At 37.0% G+C, this 18,802-nt stretch overlaps 2 protein-coding genes across 3 annotated transcripts in view; one reads left to right on the top strand and one right to left on the bottom strand.

Annotated features, from left to right (window-relative positions):
* The first annotated feature begins 1,888 nt into the window (after positions 1–1,888).
* LOC139853144 (chloroplast protein FOR GROWTH AND FERTILITY 2-like) lies at positions 1,889–3,985 on the top strand. Its single transcript, XM_071842520.1, has 2 exons — positions 1,889–2,323; positions 2,987–3,985. Exons 1-2 carry the CDS (start codon positions 2,048–2,050, stop codon positions 3,818–3,820), a joined length of 1,110 nt encoding a protein of 369 aa, XP_071698621.1. The 5' UTR covers positions 1,889–2,047; the 3' UTR covers positions 3,821–3,985.
* Positions 3,986–4,270: 285 nt separating this feature from the next.
* LOC139853143 (uncharacterized) overlaps positions 4,271–18,802 on the bottom strand; it is a 32,076-nt gene continuing 17,544 nt past the window's right edge. For both annotated transcript variants that reach the window (XM_071842517.1, XM_071842518.1), the window contains exons 37-66: positions 17,896–18,114; positions 17,263–17,366; positions 16,844–17,139; positions 16,633–16,717; positions 15,367–16,062; positions 14,968–15,286; positions 14,573–14,731; positions 14,310–14,473; positions 14,041–14,221; positions 13,677–13,946; positions 13,380–13,580; positions 13,056–13,110; positions 12,352–12,482; positions 10,934–11,434; positions 10,017–10,853; positions 9,841–9,917; positions 9,295–9,733; positions 9,095–9,181; positions 8,554–8,709; positions 8,277–8,458; positions 7,566–8,120; positions 7,279–7,456; positions 7,054–7,196; positions 6,829–6,955; positions 6,501–6,722; positions 6,047–6,403; positions 5,778–5,936; positions 5,386–5,673; positions 5,042–5,257; positions 4,271–4,836 (exon numbers count right to left, since the gene is read on the bottom strand). In XM_071842517.1, coding sequence (XP_071698618.1) covers positions 5,087–5,257; positions 5,386–5,673; positions 5,778–5,936; positions 6,047–6,403; positions 6,501–6,722; positions 6,829–6,955; positions 7,054–7,196; positions 7,279–7,456; positions 7,566–8,120; positions 8,277–8,458; positions 8,554–8,709; positions 9,095–9,181; positions 9,295–9,733; positions 9,841–9,917; positions 10,017–10,853; positions 10,934–11,434; positions 12,352–12,482; positions 13,056–13,110; positions 13,380–13,580; positions 13,677–13,946; positions 14,041–14,221; positions 14,310–14,473; positions 14,573–14,731; positions 14,968–15,286; positions 15,367–16,062; positions 16,633–16,717; positions 16,844–17,139; positions 17,263–17,366; positions 17,896–18,114 — 7,359 coding nt within the window. In that variant the 3' untranslated portion in view covers positions 4,271–4,836; positions 5,042–5,086. The remainder of the gene's footprint in view (positions 4,837–5,041; positions 5,258–5,385; positions 5,674–5,777; positions 5,937–6,046; positions 6,404–6,500; positions 6,723–6,828; positions 6,956–7,053; positions 7,197–7,278; positions 7,457–7,565; positions 8,121–8,276; positions 8,459–8,553; positions 8,710–9,094; positions 9,182–9,294; positions 9,734–9,840; positions 9,918–10,016; positions 10,854–10,933; positions 11,435–12,351; positions 12,483–13,055; positions 13,111–13,379; positions 13,581–13,676; positions 13,947–14,040; positions 14,222–14,309; positions 14,474–14,572; positions 14,732–14,967; positions 15,287–15,366; positions 16,063–16,632; positions 16,718–16,843; positions 17,140–17,262; positions 17,367–17,895; positions 18,115–18,802) is intronic.

Genomic DNA, 18,802 nt, shown 5'->3' with positions numbered 1-18,802 from the left:
AGAGGTGATTTTAATGCATGGAAGTTGAAATGAAAATGTGTTTGTGGTTGGTGAAGTTCACGTGAACATGTATGCATGATATAGGCTCCATTAGTTTGATTTTTAGTGTAATAATTCAAGCTAGTTGCCAAATGATGGTTCCCACATGTTTGATGACTCATTAAGGGCTGCTAAGAGCTGATCATTGAAGTGTATATACCAATAGTATGTACATCTAAAAGCTGGGTATTGTACGGGTACAATACCAAAAGAATACGAGTAGAATTCTTGATGAAAACGAATGGGAATGTAATTGTAACCATTTTTGTTAAGTATAAGTATTTTGATATATGTCTATAAGTCTTTCAAATGAGTATTAATACATCTTAATACACTACATATATATACATTTCAATTGAGTCGTTAACTCATCGTTAGTCGTTACATGTATGTGTTGTTTTGAAACCTTTAAGTTAACGATCTCGTTAAATGCAATTAATCCATTGTTATAATATCTAATGAGGTGTTAAATTGTTATATTAACATGATAACATAGGGTATTAATATATCTTTATACAATATGTATATATTAAGACGTCGTTACAACGATAATCGTTACATATAAATATCGTTTCGAAATCCTTAAGTTAATAGTCTTGTTATGTATATAGTTTATTGTTAATATACATAATGAGATACTTAATTATCATTTCATCATGTTAAACATATATATATGTCCATATATATTATCATGTCATATACAAGTTATAACGTTCGTGAATCATCGGATAAACTGGGTGGTCAAACGTTTACATAAAATCCGTTTCAATTAATCAAGTCTTAACAAGTTTGATTGCTTAACATGTTGGAAACATTTATACATGTAAATATTAATAACTCAAAATCATTCATACACAAAATAAAAATGGAAAAAAACAATTGTAAGCTAAAAAAAAATGTTTTGTGATCATTGATTATTATGAAGACATTTCTTACTTCTCTTCATTTTGTGTTAATTCATTTAATAACGTGGTTAATAATCGAAGCTTGTTTCCCCCAAATCAAACCATCGTATGCCACCACTGTTAATGACATCAAAGACGATTCTCGATCCTAAATGCTCACATACCCCAAAAAACATCGCCGCAATTTATGTACCAAAATACTTTCAGGTAACACATACCAGATATACGTTGTCGAGCTGGCGGTCGTTGGAAGTGTAGTTCTTCTGATGATTGACGGTGGTGACTGACATTACATAATTTGAGGAAAAGAGGATTTGATTAGTGAATTAGGCAAAACAAAAACTCCAACGCTATTTACCTTTTTAGTTTTTAGCTATCAAAAAGGATTCATATATTCTCATGCTCTTTTTCACCCGAACCTCGTATAAAACTCTTTGAAGAAAAAACCGATACACCTTTAATTTGGAGATTTTAAGTTTAGAACAGGTATGTGGGGTATAAGTTGTTCTTCATGATCATCATTTAGAAACCCATTTAAAGTTCTATACGTCACTTAATTGAATATCATAGTTAGATCTTCAAAAGTCAAGGTTTTTAATTTTTAAATTGATAAAGGTAAAGATATATAGGCTGGAACTAATCCGGAGATAAAAGGACTATAAAATGAATATCACATTTTAACGGGATGTTTTTTGGGGTATGTAAGCGTTTAGGACTATAAAGATATGTAAGCGTTTAACGGGATTTTTAGCTGTTGTTAATGAGATGGACCAATCACGTAAGTTGTGCAAACTTCAGTGACTAACCACGCCAAAAAAAGGATAAATGAGTATTATGCAATATAAGACAAACATCAGGGACCAACAATGTAGTTTTGTAAAAAACAAATTTGAGAAAAAATCCCACTGCACGTCTAGTCTAGATAATTGAAAAGCAGTTCTATCTTGTATCTGCTTGTCTATCCTAAAAACAAATAAAAATCAAAATCCACCAAATCCCCTTTTCTTTTTTTCATTCATTCAATACCAACCCGGTTAACCATTTCGCACACCATCCATTTCGACGGAGAAATTTAGGTACCGGAAGTCGGCGGAGCCACCACCATGGAAAAGCTTATCTACAATCCCAACAACCATCTTTACCTAAAACCCCGTCCATTTGTTCCACAACTCGTCCGATTCCAACCCACTAAACTCGTTAATCTCACTCATTACACCCTCCGACTCAATTCTGTCTGTTGCAAACATCAATCATCATTTAATCATTCCTCGTCATCGCCGCCGCCGCCGCCGACGATTATCAAATCCGATTTCACGCTTCCGGATTCCGCTGCACCAAAACGTAATTTTCTTTCGCTCCCACACTCTATCCAACAAAAGGTAATCCTCTATCTACTCAGTACAATTTATACTGTAGAGTACATACATTTATATATAATTAGGGTTTTTAATTTTGTATTTTATTTTTTTTAAATGTTTAGTGTCAAAATAGTTATGTATAGTTGTCTATAACAACCTTCAATTGCAGATTAACAATAGATTGCACATTAGAAACAACCAATGGAAAACTTACAAATCATTACCTATTTTCGGAAGTCGGATTATTAATTGTCCAAATTCCAAAATGGATCATTACTTATGGACAGACGAAGTGTAGATCATATGAGTGTTTTTAGCCCTTTCCTAAACCCCAAATCAGGTCTTTAGGGTGTATATTTTTAATTCATACTAATGGACTATATGTAGCTTTGACGGTATTCTTAATTTCTTGACCACTATCAATGATGTATGTAGGTGTGTAATTTGGTCTTGTATCTTTAAATTGTATATTTTTGAATTTTGGTAAAATGGCTATGGCTATGACCCTGTCTATGATATGCTTGAAAGTTTCTAGTAATGTACTGAGTTGTTCCAATAACCCAAACAGCAAACATTATCCATTACTAGTAAATAGTGGGGTGTAGTTGCAACCTCTAAGGCGAACGTATATTTCTACTATTGATAGTGAACATCTCCTTTATTGACATTGTTTTTGTTTTACAGGCAACAGCTGCTGGAACCTTAGTTCTGCTATCAGCACTCCTTGTATTCGTGGTTCAACCACTTGTGGTCTCACCAGCATTAGCCTCCTTTCAAACTGCAACCAAGACAGGCACGGCGGGTCCGTTTGCCAGAAGTGAGTTGCTAAGCAGTGCATGGACGGGTTTCTTCGCTGGTTGCTTACACACATTATCTGGACCTGACCACCTTGCTGCATTGGCCCCACTTTCAATTGGGCGATCACGAGTCGAGAGTGCTCTGGTGGGAGCTCTTTGGGGTTGCGGGCATGATGCTGGGCAGGTGATATTTGGTCTACTTTTCTTACTCTTAAAAGACCGTCTACACATCGAGATTATCAGAACATGGGGCACACGTGTTGTTGGTTTGACCCTTCTTGTAATCGGGGCAATGGGTATCCGTGAAGCCTCAGAAGCAGTCCCAACTCCTTGTGTTGCGTTAGAGAATGGTGAGTGTGATGTGAGTGTTTACGAGGCTTCGTTAGCGGACCCTAGTGTTGGGAAAAAGAAGAAGAAAATCGGGTTTGCTACTTTTGCTACGGGTATAATCCACGGGTTACAACCTGATGCACTCATGATGGTTTTGCCAGCACTTGCACTTCCGTCTCGTATGGCAGGTGCTGCTTTTTTGGGTATGTTTTTGATGGGAACGGTTATTGCAATGGGTAGTTATACTGTTTTTATTGGGTCTGCTAGTGAAGCACTCAAAGATCGGATTCCGAGAATCACTGAGAAGCTGACTTGGATTTCATCGATGGTGGCGATTGCACTAGGTCTTGGGATTATCATTAGTCAGTTTTTTGGGTTTAGTTTGTATTGATTTTGAACAAACCTTATTTTGAGCTTATTATGTGGGATTATTATTGCACCTATGATAGTACCTGGACAGGAAGGAGTGTATTATTTGATACTTTTATTGCAGTAGTACATTACATGGCGAATTAATGTTGTTTTATGCATAGCATCAATCAATTATATTATAGTATTGCTTGTATTAAATGAATGGTATGTTACGTCTCTCGGAGCTATAACTTGCAGTTGTGTGTATGTTGTGCTGTTGACGAGCTGTGAAGGCTGAAACAATGTAAAAGTATAAGACATTTCAATCTTGTATGTGACATCTGTTTTACATATATCAAATCAAATGTGTTGTTCATCATCATATCATTTACGAAGTTAAGTTATTTATATATGTTTATTCAAGCAGCATGCTATGAGCCGCATTGAGTTGGACTATAATACAATAGTAGAGGAAGAAAGTTGTTTAAACAACACAAGATTAGTTATTCCATGATGATTACGATCAAGATTAAGGTTATCAATGTACAGTTGTACACCCCGTTGATTAAGAGGAATTGAATTGCGTTACAAGCTGGTCTAAAACCAAAGCTTGGTTTATAAAAACAAGACAAGACGTGGTTTATCAGATAGACTGCCTGCCTGCCTGCCTGCCTTGATTTCTATAGATGTGATGTGCATGTAAAATGCTGCTATACAACAAACATTCTACAAATAAAAGTAAGAAACCTCCCACCTCCATTTCTGTACAGTACAACATTCCAACATGGGTATCACCCCTATTATATGTATATGTATATATATATATATATATATATATATATATATATATTTCCATCTATTCTATTCTCTTTGTCCCTGCATAACTATTATATTGAATTGATGCTCGTAATATTTCCAGTTGCGTGGCCAATAATTGATGTGATGACGGGTATGAGGTTTTCTACACATTCAGAACAGAAGTCATTGTCATCTTCCAAGCTATTCCCCTTGTAAATTGTCTATTATGCCCATCTCATGAGATCAATGACAAAAATCCTGTACAAAGGAAATTTGTCCCTTATTTTTTAAAAATGTATGATAATGAAATAAGGATCTTCAATTTTTAAAGATTGAGCCGAGCAATATATTCAAGAGAAAGGTTGAAGGATATAATAATATATAGTTACTATTATCGAGGATCAACTCAGTGATTTTAAAAACAAAGGAAAATGAATGTTAACATACATACATACATACGTACCCCTTTAGATATCCATGGCTTCGACCTCTCTGAACATGATGATGTCTAATGATGACCTCCACCACTACTACTGCTTCCAAATGTGGAATTTGGAGGAAGGGGTGCAGGGACCTGCTGCTGTGAAGACCATGGACGTTCTTTTAAGAAAACTGCTTCAGCAGTCGAACCATCACTTGTTGCACAATACGGCCTTTTCACTTTCCTTTTATGTAATTCCTGACAAAAAAAAATTTAGTGAACCACCAAAGTCAACATTCAAGCTAAATGCTTCTAACAATACACAGTTCTAAAAACATCCAAATCTATAATCAGAAGGGACACCTAAAGAGAAGTTGAATTCAGACCTTAGAGTCTTTTGGGGCATATGTACTCAATGCTTGCTCAATTGAAGTATAAACCTCAATTGCTTGTTTTGTATCCCGGTAGCATTTAATAACACGTGTTTGATCATTATTATTCTCCGAAGATTTAGATTTGAGGTATAATACAAGTTTGGAGGGAGGTGCACCAGTGTGATCTTTCTTTCCAGTAGTTAGTTCCATGGTTGCCAGGTCCTCCAACAGAACATCCCACAAAACCAAGCATGGATCTCGAACTGGGTTGAATTTCTTCTGGCTAATAATGTTGGAGGTCTGCACCAAAAAAAAAAAAAAAAAAAAAAAAGAATTAACTCAATTACCCCAAATATATATATTTGATCAACCTTATTACTGTAGTAATTAGTAGACGCACGTACTTGTAAGAGCATAACTCTTCGATGTGTGACAAGAAGTATCTTCTCTTTACGTAGTGAGAAGTGGTCTTCGTAAGCATCAGATAAAGCAAACTTTCCACGCACTTTAAATAGATCTACCTGTAAAAAAATTGACCCTGACTCCGCAAGCTGCAGAATTACCTACATACACATATAAATATATGGGTTAAAGGTCAATCAAAGTGTTCATCAAAGACTTGAATTGATATTGATATTATATATGGGATGGGATGGGATGGGGGAGTACCAACCTGTCCCTGTGCTCTGTAGTCATCATATGGGCGAAGTAAATTATCACCACTGATAACTCTAGGGAGTCTTCTACGAAGAAGAAGGTCTTCAGAAGTGATAGCAGCAGCAATCTTCATTCTCATAGCATTAGCACCTTCAGTTGTCTTTGATAAAAGATCGAGGACACCACTGACAGGCTGTGCAGCAGCACCAATTAACCCTTTACCAACACCCTGAACAAAACCCTCCACACCTGATGCCTTTGCTCCTTCTAATGGCTTTGTTAGTATCCCTGTTACTCCTCTAAATAGCCCCTTTGCTAGTGCTCCTCCTCCCTCTCTTATCACATCACTAAAATCTTCAACACCTTTATTTTCCTAACCAAACACCACAACAAATGTAACCAACCAACAAACATCATAAAAACTAAAGTTGATATATATTTGTTTCTGGCAGGGAAACAAACAAACAAACCTGTCTCTGGCGACTTTGAATAAACTTTTTGTCCATTGATAAAGCAGCAACACCTTTGCTCATATGCCCAAATGCACTACTTGCATTTCCCAATATGTCAACACCAGATAGCAGCTGAAGCGGTTGGCTTAGAAGATCCTTGGTAATATTTGAAATGGCATTTGTTGTCAGAACACTTTGTCTCATTGACAGATTCTCCAAGAATCTCTGATTTATACGTACCTAATCACAACCAATCAAGACATGCATAAATCATTATGTGTTCAGACAGCAATCAACCAACGTAGAGGAGGAGGAGGAGGAGATATTAGGTAAGTTTGACAGTTACCGGCATATTTTCTGTGTTCCCAAGGGCTGTCATCAGTGATGCCCAAAACCCGAGTACACCAACAGGGCGCTGAGTTGGTGACATAGCCATTGAAAACTTAAGTCGGAACTCTGAGATGTTTAGAACTCTGCAATATCCAAAACCAAGTTGTCATAATAAGACACAAGTAGTTCAAGGGGGGGCCAACAAAAAAGGGAGGTGTGAAAGGGTAGGTTTCCAACATACCCAATTTCAATGATAGGGTCCACCGAGACGGTGGTTGTTTGAGTATCAGAGAATCTATTAAAATCAATCTGCTGGACCATGCCATGAAGTCTCCAAATTATTGGCTCATGAATACTTATCAAGAATGCCGAGTTTTCAGGTCCCTGTCAGATCAAAAGGAAAGACTAGCTGAGTATTATTATTCATGATATTGAAAAAAGAACAAAACTTCACACACTTACAGACCTGCAAGCCAATATAAGGATAAGCACGAAAATCTAATGACCCATCAGATTGTTGAGTCATAGAAAATTTTAATATGTAATCAGCCTCGATTCCAATTCGTTGTGGCCTAAAGAGAACGGGCATTGGTGTCAAAGGAAGCTGATTGTCAACTTGAATCCCACGCATTCTTAACTTCATCCTACACAATTACCAGTATACGCAAGTTCCACAGATTAGCACAACAGGGCAAGTCATTAATTAATCTTTTTAAATGTCTGACCCCACACGGAGGAGAAAAGGGACATTACCTGCTGATTCCAGATCCCAAACCAGTAGAATGTGATAAAACAAGGTTCTGCACAGACAAGTAGAGTATCTCTTCGGGTGTATGATCAATAATGGACAATCCAAGCTCCGCAAGCTCAAGAGTAAGATGGAATTCACCATCTGATGATGATGATGATTGAACATTGTTATTATTATTTGTAGAAGTTGTTCGTGATGAAGAAGACACGGTAATATTTGTATTCGTATTTGCTCTTGCTCGAGGAGTGTTGTTGTCTGGCATCCAGTCCCTGAGCATAACAACATTCATCTTCTCTTCTTTCACAACAGTAACACGCACTGCTTTGGTAGGCCCCCCATTAACTTGAACAGGTTGATAATCACGAACCTCATCAATACTGTACTTTGTTGACTCTTTAGTGTCGGTGCCATCCACCATGACTTCCAGGATTCGTGGTCTACCAAGGTCATCCCACAAAAATGATGCACTCGTGCAAGGAAGAAGACAACGCCACGAATCATCACTTCCATCAATTTGCCGAAAACGGAAGGGTAAAAACATACTACGATTTTCAATCCTGCCAACAATAATAGTCACTCACTTGTTTACTATCTTTTTAATTTGAATATATATGTACAGGAGTATTCTCAATTATGCACACCTAAAAATATCCATTTTGGTTAATTTAATTTCATATATCTGAAGTCTAAGAAATGAAAACAAGAAAAACTACCTGTACTGGCTCGAAAAGGAATTGGGTCGAAAGACAACGTCAAAACGCGAACTTGTTCCACTTCTAATTTCAATCTTCAAATACAAAATTTTGCCCGTAGTTTCATTTCTCAAGGAAACACGCATCCAGCCTTCAGTCGCAACACTAAATGGCATGCTCCAATGGTATCCATCAGTCTTTAACTGCAGTAGGGGGGGTACAATTTGACCACTAAAAAGTAAGCAGTCAACCTATATCCAGTAGTACACACTATGTAAAAGGGTAATCATAATCAAACCTTCAATAATTCGGCTTTGGCAGATGTCTGCCATTTAAAAGTATTTGGAGCATCTGTAGGATGAATCCAAACCAGTGACTGCGTATCACACTGCTGCAGACATATACTTAAACCAGCCCTATTATAGAACAAGGTATGTGGCTGAAAACGGACAACCTGCAATAAATGTTCAAAAGATGTTGACATAAGTCTCATATTATTAAGAAATACAAACAGAAGAACGTGGCTATCAAGTTCTAAATCAGATTAAGCATTCAACGTGGCTACTCTCCAATGAAACAGTGACATAGTGAAACACCAACAAAGGCCAAGTTAAATATTTACGAATATTCCCCAAGGCCCTTATAAGTCTTGATCAAGGGAATTGGGTAAAATTCTCAATAAGGCAGAAAAAATTAAAATAAATAAATCATGTGGACAGTCCTTTGGTCCGGATGAGAGACAAACAACATAATCTGAGAAAGGTAATTACATATGACATGACCAAATCTTTAGCTGATGTTTATTTAAAGCATAAAGAACACTCCAAACCGGTATATACCTTTGTCCTGTCAGATGTCATTTGCAGTAGTGCTGAAAGGTTGTAGTAAGATCCATCTGAGCTAACAGCTTTGACATCTACTCTTTGCTGTGTGAGGGATAATTATCCAGCAAATTTCAAGAGATTAGAGCAAAATAGATTAGATGATTGAACAACAACAAGTTAATGATTTAACTAATGCCTTTATATATGTGACTCACCTTCTTTTCTAACTCAAGAAGTGATAGTCCCGCACTATAATTTTCAGAATGTTGAGTAGCAACTGCAATACCCACACGAGGTGAAAGATAAGCATCATTTCGAGATGAAAACAGATTGGCACCACCATGTCCCACATAGTCCTGTGGAGAAAGCATGCTTGGAGTAGGGCTAGTGTCCTCTATTTCTTCTAGAACTTGTATATTCTTCCTTGAGCTACTCTCCGCGAAACTAGAAAGATTCCTTAATTTTACAGATTTGGAAGATTTTGAATGCAGCAACGAGTCTGCATCTGCATTATCTAAAGGTTCGATTTCAACCACTCGGTATTTAAGTGGTACAGAGCAGTCATTACTGATCCAATATGGGACAAAAAATCTTATGGTATTGGGTGATGCTGCAGAAGCTCCCATGTCACGTTCGACGCTCACACGCAATCGCCTGAGTATGCAAACATCACGAACATAATATATCCCAGTTAACGAGCGTCCACAGATCATACAGAACCTAAACTTAGAATGGCAAATGAGTATACAGATAATACAAACCTTCGTTTACGCTGATGGATCATCCAAAATGAGGAAGCATTATTGCTAGATGAAATATCCAAGACAAGAACAGGATCCTGCTTTTAAACAAGTGAGTGAGGTTTTCTAAAGACCTTTGACAGAAATAATAAAGGAGTATAATTTTAGGATGAGGATGCTACGAATTGAAGGGATACCTTTTCCAACGTCCATCCACCTTCTAGCGTGAGTGTAAGATATAGAGGATTACGTACATCAGCATAATATATTGGGACAACACCACGTGATGACAAAACGCCACGCTGCCTCTCACTAGTATTCCCATTGCCATTGTTTAACTTTTCCCAAATTGTAAACTGTGCTGGACAAGGAAGTCGGTTTTCTAATTTCAAAGGAGCATTCACAGATATTTTCCAATCATAAACAGGAGTAGAATTCAGCTCAGTCTGAAGAACTGATGCATCTGTACCGATGCTCAGCCAAAATTGCTTTCCGTCAGATGTCGGGCAACACCAAAGTGTGTCATTCTTTTCTAGCTGATTCAACTTGAATGATGAGTTCAACATCTTTTTTCCCTGTTTCAATGTATTTTCTCTAGATAGCTGCCCCTGCTCATTCAAAGAATTGTCTTTTGTCCCTACAGAGGCGGAAATTGGGCCAACAGGACACCCCCAAGTATACATCCCCGCATTACTACTTTCAGCAGAAGGCCGAATTTGTAAACAACTATCTGAATCCCTGGACATAGATCGCCATGGTAATACAAAAGAACAACCAGGTCCTAAGACACGTTTATTAGTACCAGTACTTGATGTCTGTTGATCCTCAGTAGCATTTTGCCTTGTACGAGTCCAGCGTCTGCGGCGTACACTGTCTTGAGCCGACCTTGAAGAATTTTGAGGAGTTGGGGGCCATTTTAAAGTTTGATAGTCACGCCCATATGCCCATCCATCCACGTCAACAGGTTCAGATTTATCAATCGTCCACGCTGACGTCCATGTCCAACCGGGTGGAAGTGGTGGTTCATAGAAATCCTATTACAAATACAAATGATAAAAACATAAGTTTTAGTAAAGACAACAATAAAAGACAAGAGTCAGAAATACACACATACATTAGTTGAGTAGGAATAATTTCTGTTGCTCCAACGTCCCGGGTCATTCCCACGGAAACCAGACAGTTTACTACCCCACCCTAAAATGGAGCTATGTTTCTGATTTTCAAAAATCTCTTCAACAATGATTCCTTGAGACTGTTGGTCATGATCGTGACTCCTCGAAGCAGAACACACATTAATATCCAACTTAACATTTGAATCGTTAGCCACGGTTGCAAGACCCCTCAGAATTGCATGCTTCTTACCATCTTTCATGATAACTTCCATGGCAAAGAAATTATCATCCATCTTTCTTGCAATCACTGAAAGTGGAAGGAAGGATCTAAAACTCTCCCACACACCTTCATCGCTAAGTCCCACCCAAAACCCCACATCGTTATCCATATCTTTCTCCTCCTCCATAGAACTTTTCAGGTTCGTAACTGTATTCATTTCATAATAGGAGGTAGATGCAATAATACATCCTTGAAAGGGCAACTCATCATTCTTTTGCTGACCCTAAAATAAATAACATCCAGAGTTACACACACACACACACACACACACACACACACACACATATATATATATATATATATATAGGGGCAGGATCAATGGGGAAGTAACCAATCGGGGGGAAGCAAAAAAAAAATAAAAATTCTTTCGTTTTTTTTTTTGGAATTTTTTTTCAGGCATCAAGATCACACGAAAATATGAACATTTAGAAAAGACACTTCGTGATGAATGCTATTATTTAGGCGGGAAAACGATCGACAAAAATAACATTCAAGATAATATTGATCGTGAAGAATGTTAACGTTTTTTTTCATGTTTTGTGAAGTAAAATTTAGCCCGATTTAGAGTTTAGGGTTTGGTGTTTTGGGTTTAGTCCCTAAACCCAAAACCCCAAACCCCAAACCCTAAACTCTAAACCGTTCGTGTTAAAAACTAAATTTAAACCCTAAATCTAAACCCTAACCCCTAAATTTCTAAACCCTAATATCTAAACCCTATAAACCCTAATATCTAAACTCTAATATCTAAACCCTAATATCTAAACCCTAATATCTAAAACCTCAACATACGCTCGAAAAACACGATAATTGTTATATATTACTTCTTCGAGCGTTTTCCCGCCAAAATAAAAACATTTATCACAAAGTGTCTTTTTAAATGTTCATATTTTCATCCAATCTATAATGTTCGTGAACAAAGTTTTTTCAAAAAAGGGAAGGAAAAAAAAAAAAAAAACATTTTGCTTCCCCCCGCTTCCCCCCCCGAATGGTTACTTCCCCCTTGATCCTACCACTATATATATATATATATATATATATATATATATATATATATATATATATATATATATATATATATATATATATAAACATACAAGAAACAGATATTCCAAGACTACCAATCAGTGGCAAAATACTGACCTTCCTCATTAGAAGGTGTGTAATATTTTTCTGACCGTCTGTTGCTTGTTGCAACATTCTAGTCGAAGCAACCTTCCGTAAGGGATTCGCACCATGACCAACAGAAATCGTTGAAGCACCCACAACTTCACCTAATAATCCCAATTTAAACAAATATCAGCTCACGGACACACTCAGATTCCAAAAATAAAGATGTTATGCAAAAAAACAGTCGGTTGAAATTATGTATCACATTGCAATTGTATTTATTCTTGATGCTGGATATAATATAATTAATCATATGGAAACCAGAAGGCATAGTATATCCGTACTATCCGTACATCAGGTAAAACCCTACAAATCTTTCTTCTTTATATATATGATACAAACACACGTTGGTTCAGTTATAGGGGAAAAAATTCCATGAGAGTGTTATATTTGATTTTACAAGAATGGAATAACGACTGCCAGTGTCAAGGAAGGTTGTTAAGGTGTATATCAACAATATCATATCATGTAGGTCGGTAGCTACAAGAAAATAGAAACACTTTGGAATTTTTTTTTTTACCAATTTCAACTCAGAATTAATTTAACCTACTATATTTCCTTCTTAATAATCTTCCTAATACCATAAGATCATGAAATGGTTTACCGCCTTATTCTCTCTCATTAGAATAGTATTAAAGAAAGGACATGAAGCTATATCACTACTCATTAAAATTTACCTTTTCCTGCTTTAGCTGAAAGATTAGTCACCTCAACCTCTAATCTAGCCAAACCCTGCAACAACAGCAAAGAAAATATTTCTAAGTTCATACAGATATGTTGTTTATGCAAGAGATCTATAACATATAAACAGCAGGGCAGGCATTATGCTTAGAAGTAACCACAAACAGACAATACATGCGAGTTATGACTTTACACCAAAAAAGTAGATTTCAACTAAAGACTGGTAGAATAATTTGCTACAACTAAATCTATAACCCGAGATAACTGTATAACCTTTCACTCTAGAAATTTATCAGCTGGTCATGTAAATTTCAAAATACCTTTCGAGGAACTTCAAAGATAAAAAGTTCATTCCATCTGGCACAGCCAAGATCATTACTTTTGGAGATCGAGGGTTTCACGCATCTGGTTCTTGCACTCTGAGGGAACAGCCTCTGCTGACTCGCCTCCTGACTTTCAACAACAAGTCGGAGTGCACAAAAAAAGCTATTGCTATTTCCATCATCAACAGTAGGTAGATCCTTTTGGAGAAGACAAATAAAATGCAAACTATCAGCAACCGTGTTACAACATGTGGTGAAATCATTTTAGTATTAATTAAAGTCAAATTAAACAACCTTGGCTTCAATTATCTGCACTGCAATATAACACCGCCCTTCTCTTGTATCATCAACAGAATTCAACCGATCTGAATACCTCGAAGGTGGAATCCAAACGGAAGCACAGTCATCGTACTGCAGAAGGTTCACTGTACTAGTACTTTGATCAAACTTCTTCAAGTAAATGTCACATCCAAGTCTGTTCTCTATGGTCACAGTCTGGAGATCCTCCACATCCAAAGCAGAAAAAACTGAACCGTCTTCACCAATGTTATTAGTGCTAGTTTCCTGCCAAGTATTTATAGAAAAAAGACACAAACATCATGTTATGTAACTGAACTGCCAAACATAATTTGAAACAAGGTATTCGAATTCAATAGACCTCCTCAGACTTGATGGCCTTTTGTTCAAGCTCTCTCAATCTTCTCCAAGAAACCATCGTCTCTGCAAGAGTATCAATACTTGCAGCACTAATGTTTATGTTAAGAATACTTGTAGCTGCAATCCGAGCTCGTTTTCCAATTGTTGATTGGCATTGCTCATTGGTATCATATGTCTCAAATCTTCAAACGGAAAATACAAGTTAATTAGAGGGCAGGCAATAGTTTGCCAGAAACAAATAACTAGAGGACATAGTAGGTAAGAAAATACTTGAATATCCCATCAAATGGCTCCACCAGTGGTTCCCATGAGTCTAATTGTGAGTTAAAAGTGGATGCAGCAATTGAAGATATGAGCACAGCGTTCATAGAGTCTATTGCACCATGAGTTGCAAGCTTAATGTTCGTGACAGTAACATCAAAATATGGTGTCATCTGCAAAGAATCCACGACACAAGAATGCAATTTGAGTGAAACACATATATACAAAAAACTTGTAATAATCAACAAGAGAAGTATATGCGAGGTGCATACCATTCCACACAGACTGTCTAAAATGGTAACAGAAAAGCATTTTAACTTCACTTCCGCCATTATGTTATCCCGTGTCTTTGGTTTTACCGAATCGCCAATAGTGAAGGCCAGTCGGCTGGAAGGCTTCTTCAGATCGGAGCGTGCAAGAAAAGTACAGGCCTACAATTAGCCAAGAAAATTTTGCATTAGACACACTTATATTATGCTATCTACAATATCCTATTCTCTGTAAAGAGAGCTATAATACTTCTTCTTAAGTATAAACAACTACGGTAATATACAAGCAAAAGTGACATAAAATCATAAAATTAATATATATATAACCCACATAAGTTTTGAGTAACAAGATCTATGGGTCCATCTAAACTCCAAATTTATCAATTGTAATTGCTAACCTGATTATCCACTTTCCAGATACTCCAGCATTGAGAGGCTTTTGAACTTGAACATTTAGAAATTGGCATCTCAGGAATACTAGCTGCGTTCACAAGATCCATCCTTGGACAACAAACCAAATTCAGTTTTGGAATCTCATCTACACGAGTAACTATGCATCCCATTGAAGCATAACCTGGGGGTGCTATAGGGTACCAGAAAAAGGCATCATCCAGGCCTTTGATAACGATATTGGCAACTTTAGTGAACTGCACCGGGTTGGCAGAGATATCAGGGTTGTCAGCCTTGAATATAATCCCAAAGGCAGGTGGCTCCAACCTGCAAAGACGATTAAACATGATCAAGTGTTCAACAAAACTAAAACTGTGAGAAAAATACAAGAATTGGAGATGTCTAACCCTTCAGTTATGCAGTCACCTAAAACCTTATAGCCAGGTCGTGGTATAGGTCTCCATACAGAAATCGGTCTACGGGTATCATTACCCTTGTCCCACCAGATCCTCTCAAAACTTGGAGTTGACATGTAACAACTAGCTTTTGAAATTGATCTGAGAGCATCCCAACCAGACGAACTTGTGCCCTGGTTACTATTTTGTCGATCTGTAGTCTCGTGGTCGACATCAACATCAGACCTGGATTCTCTTGCAGAGAGACGACGCCAACTTGAGTTCAAAAGAAGAAGATGGTTAAGATCATAGCACATGTCCTGTGAGGGACAACTAACAGAAGGATTTGCATCAAATGAACCGAGATAGTTGTCCAGTCTCCATATGCTAAAACCTGATTTATATGTTTTATTTGAAGATGTGCTGAACATGCATCCTGAATATGCTGTGGATGTTGCAAGGTCAGCTCTTATGCAGTATACAATATGATTTGGTGGTGGTTCGTTTCCAATTTGTGCAACACACCCTACAGCCAAGTATCCCGGGGGTGCAATAGGCCTCCAAAGAGAGCACTCACAATCAGTACCTTCCACTTTTTCAGATTGTTGGACGCCAGAAAATACGCCAACAAGCTCGAAGCCAAGAGGTTTACGTACACGCCCGTATGCATTACTCACAGCCAGAACAGCTTGTGAAGGAGGGATGGGCCTAAACTCAATCATAATATACTCAAACCATGTTAGTACAATTAACTACTCACGAGATTGATTACACAAACAATCACCAATTAAAATAATTAGAAGTAATGCAAAGTAAAGAAAAATGCATCTAGCTCAATCCAAATCCAACATTCATATTTGAAGGTAAAAACTATGAAAATGCCCTCCCATATAAGCCAAACTTATTATACGTGCATACTTCAACACGAAAATTCCATAAAAAAATTTCGAAGTGTACTGAAAATACCCTTTTTTCAAATAACAAGATCAGGAATCCCAAGAAAACAGCACAAAGAGAGTTGAATATGTACATGAGACTTCAACATGAATTATCTGATTTGTTTTTTGAGAGCACATGTTTTGCTTATTAAGGATAAGGTTACTTACATATTAAAATATAATCAATACATGTTTATAAAAAATGAATTATAGACCACTTTAAATGCACTTTACTCTAATTAATATCTACCCTTTCAGAACAAGCTACACAATCCCAATAATTAATAACAACAGCTAAAAGATTGCAAAGAAAACCATCATTAACATAGAATGTTCCTACCTGGAAGTCACACAATCACCTAAAATGACATAATTGGTGGGAGCTCGAGGTCTCCAGAATGTAATTGCACTATTATCCCCCTTTGCTACAAAAAAAATAAAAATAAAAAATCAAATTTGTGTTCTTGTTAAGATATAGTCCAAAGTTGTAACCAATGCAAATCCAAAACACATGGGTGGCATGCCAATCAAATGAATAGTGTAAAGAACACCTTTTGGAGACACCCAAATTTGATCGTAGTTAGTACAAGGAGACAAGGGATCAGCACTCTGAAACCGCAACGCAGCAACTGCCTGATTCTGTAGATTAAGAATCAGGGAGACGGCACTCAAAGATAAATGAACAAATATATCTGAAGAAATCAGAGATATATTTGTTTTATCCTTTACAGATGTATATCCACCAGATATATCCACTGGGTCTAGAATTCTAAGACCAGAACCAGCCTCAACTGTTAGATCTTTGAGAAGAGCTCGAATCCATATATCATTTTCTTTTGAAGCGAACCTATTAACATCAGAAAAGATACACGATTATTTAAATTAGTCGCCCATGACAAAAGGGAGGTATAATTATTACATGAAGACTGACAAGTAAAAGAGCACAGTTCAACCGAAAGTAAAATCTTACATGAAGCTCAAATCCATTCTTGCACGGAGGAGCTTCTCACCATTCAACGAACCATCAATAGACGCTCTGCTACTATCATAAAAAGTGAACTCGGGAGACACCACCTTACACATCAATTAAACAACCCATGTAAGATTATGTAAAGTTTTCTAGTAGATGGAAAAACATAAGATTTTCAACATTTATAAGATGGAGACAAACAACAACAATACCCAATCCCACGACTGTGGGCTAGGTTGTTTCTCAACCCGAGGGCAAGTGACGATGGAGACAAAGTATAGCTTAATAAAAAGGAAATACAAAAAAGAAAAATTCAATGAAGAGGACTCATTCAGTGATAGCGTGCTGTCAATTCAAGATATTCACGGAAAGGATGTTAATCCCTTTTAGAAAAAAATTTATAAAAAGATTCGAAATTATCTAATTGCAAGAACCATGGGATTGGTTGTTGTAATGTATTCCCAGTTTAGCTCCATTAGGCCATGGCTACTACGCCCCTGTGCTATACTACACGAGCATCAAAGTTGAGCCGCATGAAGAGCAAAATTATAAATACAATGTTGACACGTAGAACAACACACGACAATACAGAACAAAGCATTACAAACAATACATTCAGAACTATTGACATACCTGGGCCTCAAAACTTAAACTTGGTTTAGATAATAGAGTCTGATCGGCATTGGAAGTACTTGAAGAATACAACTTTTCAGCTTTATTAAGACTCTTTTTTTCACTTTCGCTCACTGAAGACAAATTGTCCTGCATTACAACTTCTACACCGTCTTCAGCGGACACAGAAAAACTGCTATCGTTACTCAAGTATGTGTAATCCGTCAAGAGAAGAGCGTTCTAACATCATGAAAAACTTGCATCAGATAATATCCATCATCAGTTCAACAAAAAATCAAGAATCATATATCACTCCGTCAAGAGCAATGACGTGTTAGCAGGGGTAGGTCTTTCCCACCCCGAGTCTGACACCTGGAAGCAATCAGGGCTCTAATTTGTGTTATTATAAGAAAACCCTGACTAGTGATATTTTAAGAGAGGAAGAAGTGTCCCTGATAAATAATGAATTACAGCAGGCCTAAAAAGGGATGTTCCTATTAGTAATATTTTAAGACCAAGTAGATTGTGCATACATTGTTGAAATGATACCAAGTAGATTGTGCATACATTGTTGAAATGATGAAGAAAATTATAACAAATTAGTTCATGCTAATTTAGCATCACAAATGTCAAATGATGTGTGACGACGCACAACATAAAAACCTAATCATGGAAATGCTAAGTAGTTAAAGGCATAAGTTTTAGTTATAGCAACAGCTGTGATACTCACATATTAACAAAAACTAAAAGTTATGACCAAATGCAAGGTCTCACTTTGTTACTTGCTTCGAGAGATTGTATTTCAATTCTTCCTAAGTTACTTACTTTCAACATCAAGATGGTGCACGGATATCCAACACATACCTGTCAATTGAGACTCATACTCTCAAACCAACCCAACCTGACCCGTTTAGACCCGTTTAAAAAT

The sequence above is a fragment of the Rutidosis leptorrhynchoides genome, chromosome 6, assembly GCF_046630445.1.
Source record: "Rutidosis leptorrhynchoides isolate AG116_Rl617_1_P2 chromosome 6, CSIRO_AGI_Rlap_v1, whole genome shotgun sequence".
In the NCBI taxonomy this organism is placed as follows: Eukaryota; Viridiplantae; Streptophyta; class Magnoliopsida; order Asterales; family Asteraceae; genus Rutidosis; species Rutidosis leptorrhynchoides.
Note: the sequence above shows the minus strand (reverse complement) of the source record. Positions and strands in the feature narration are given on the sequence as shown.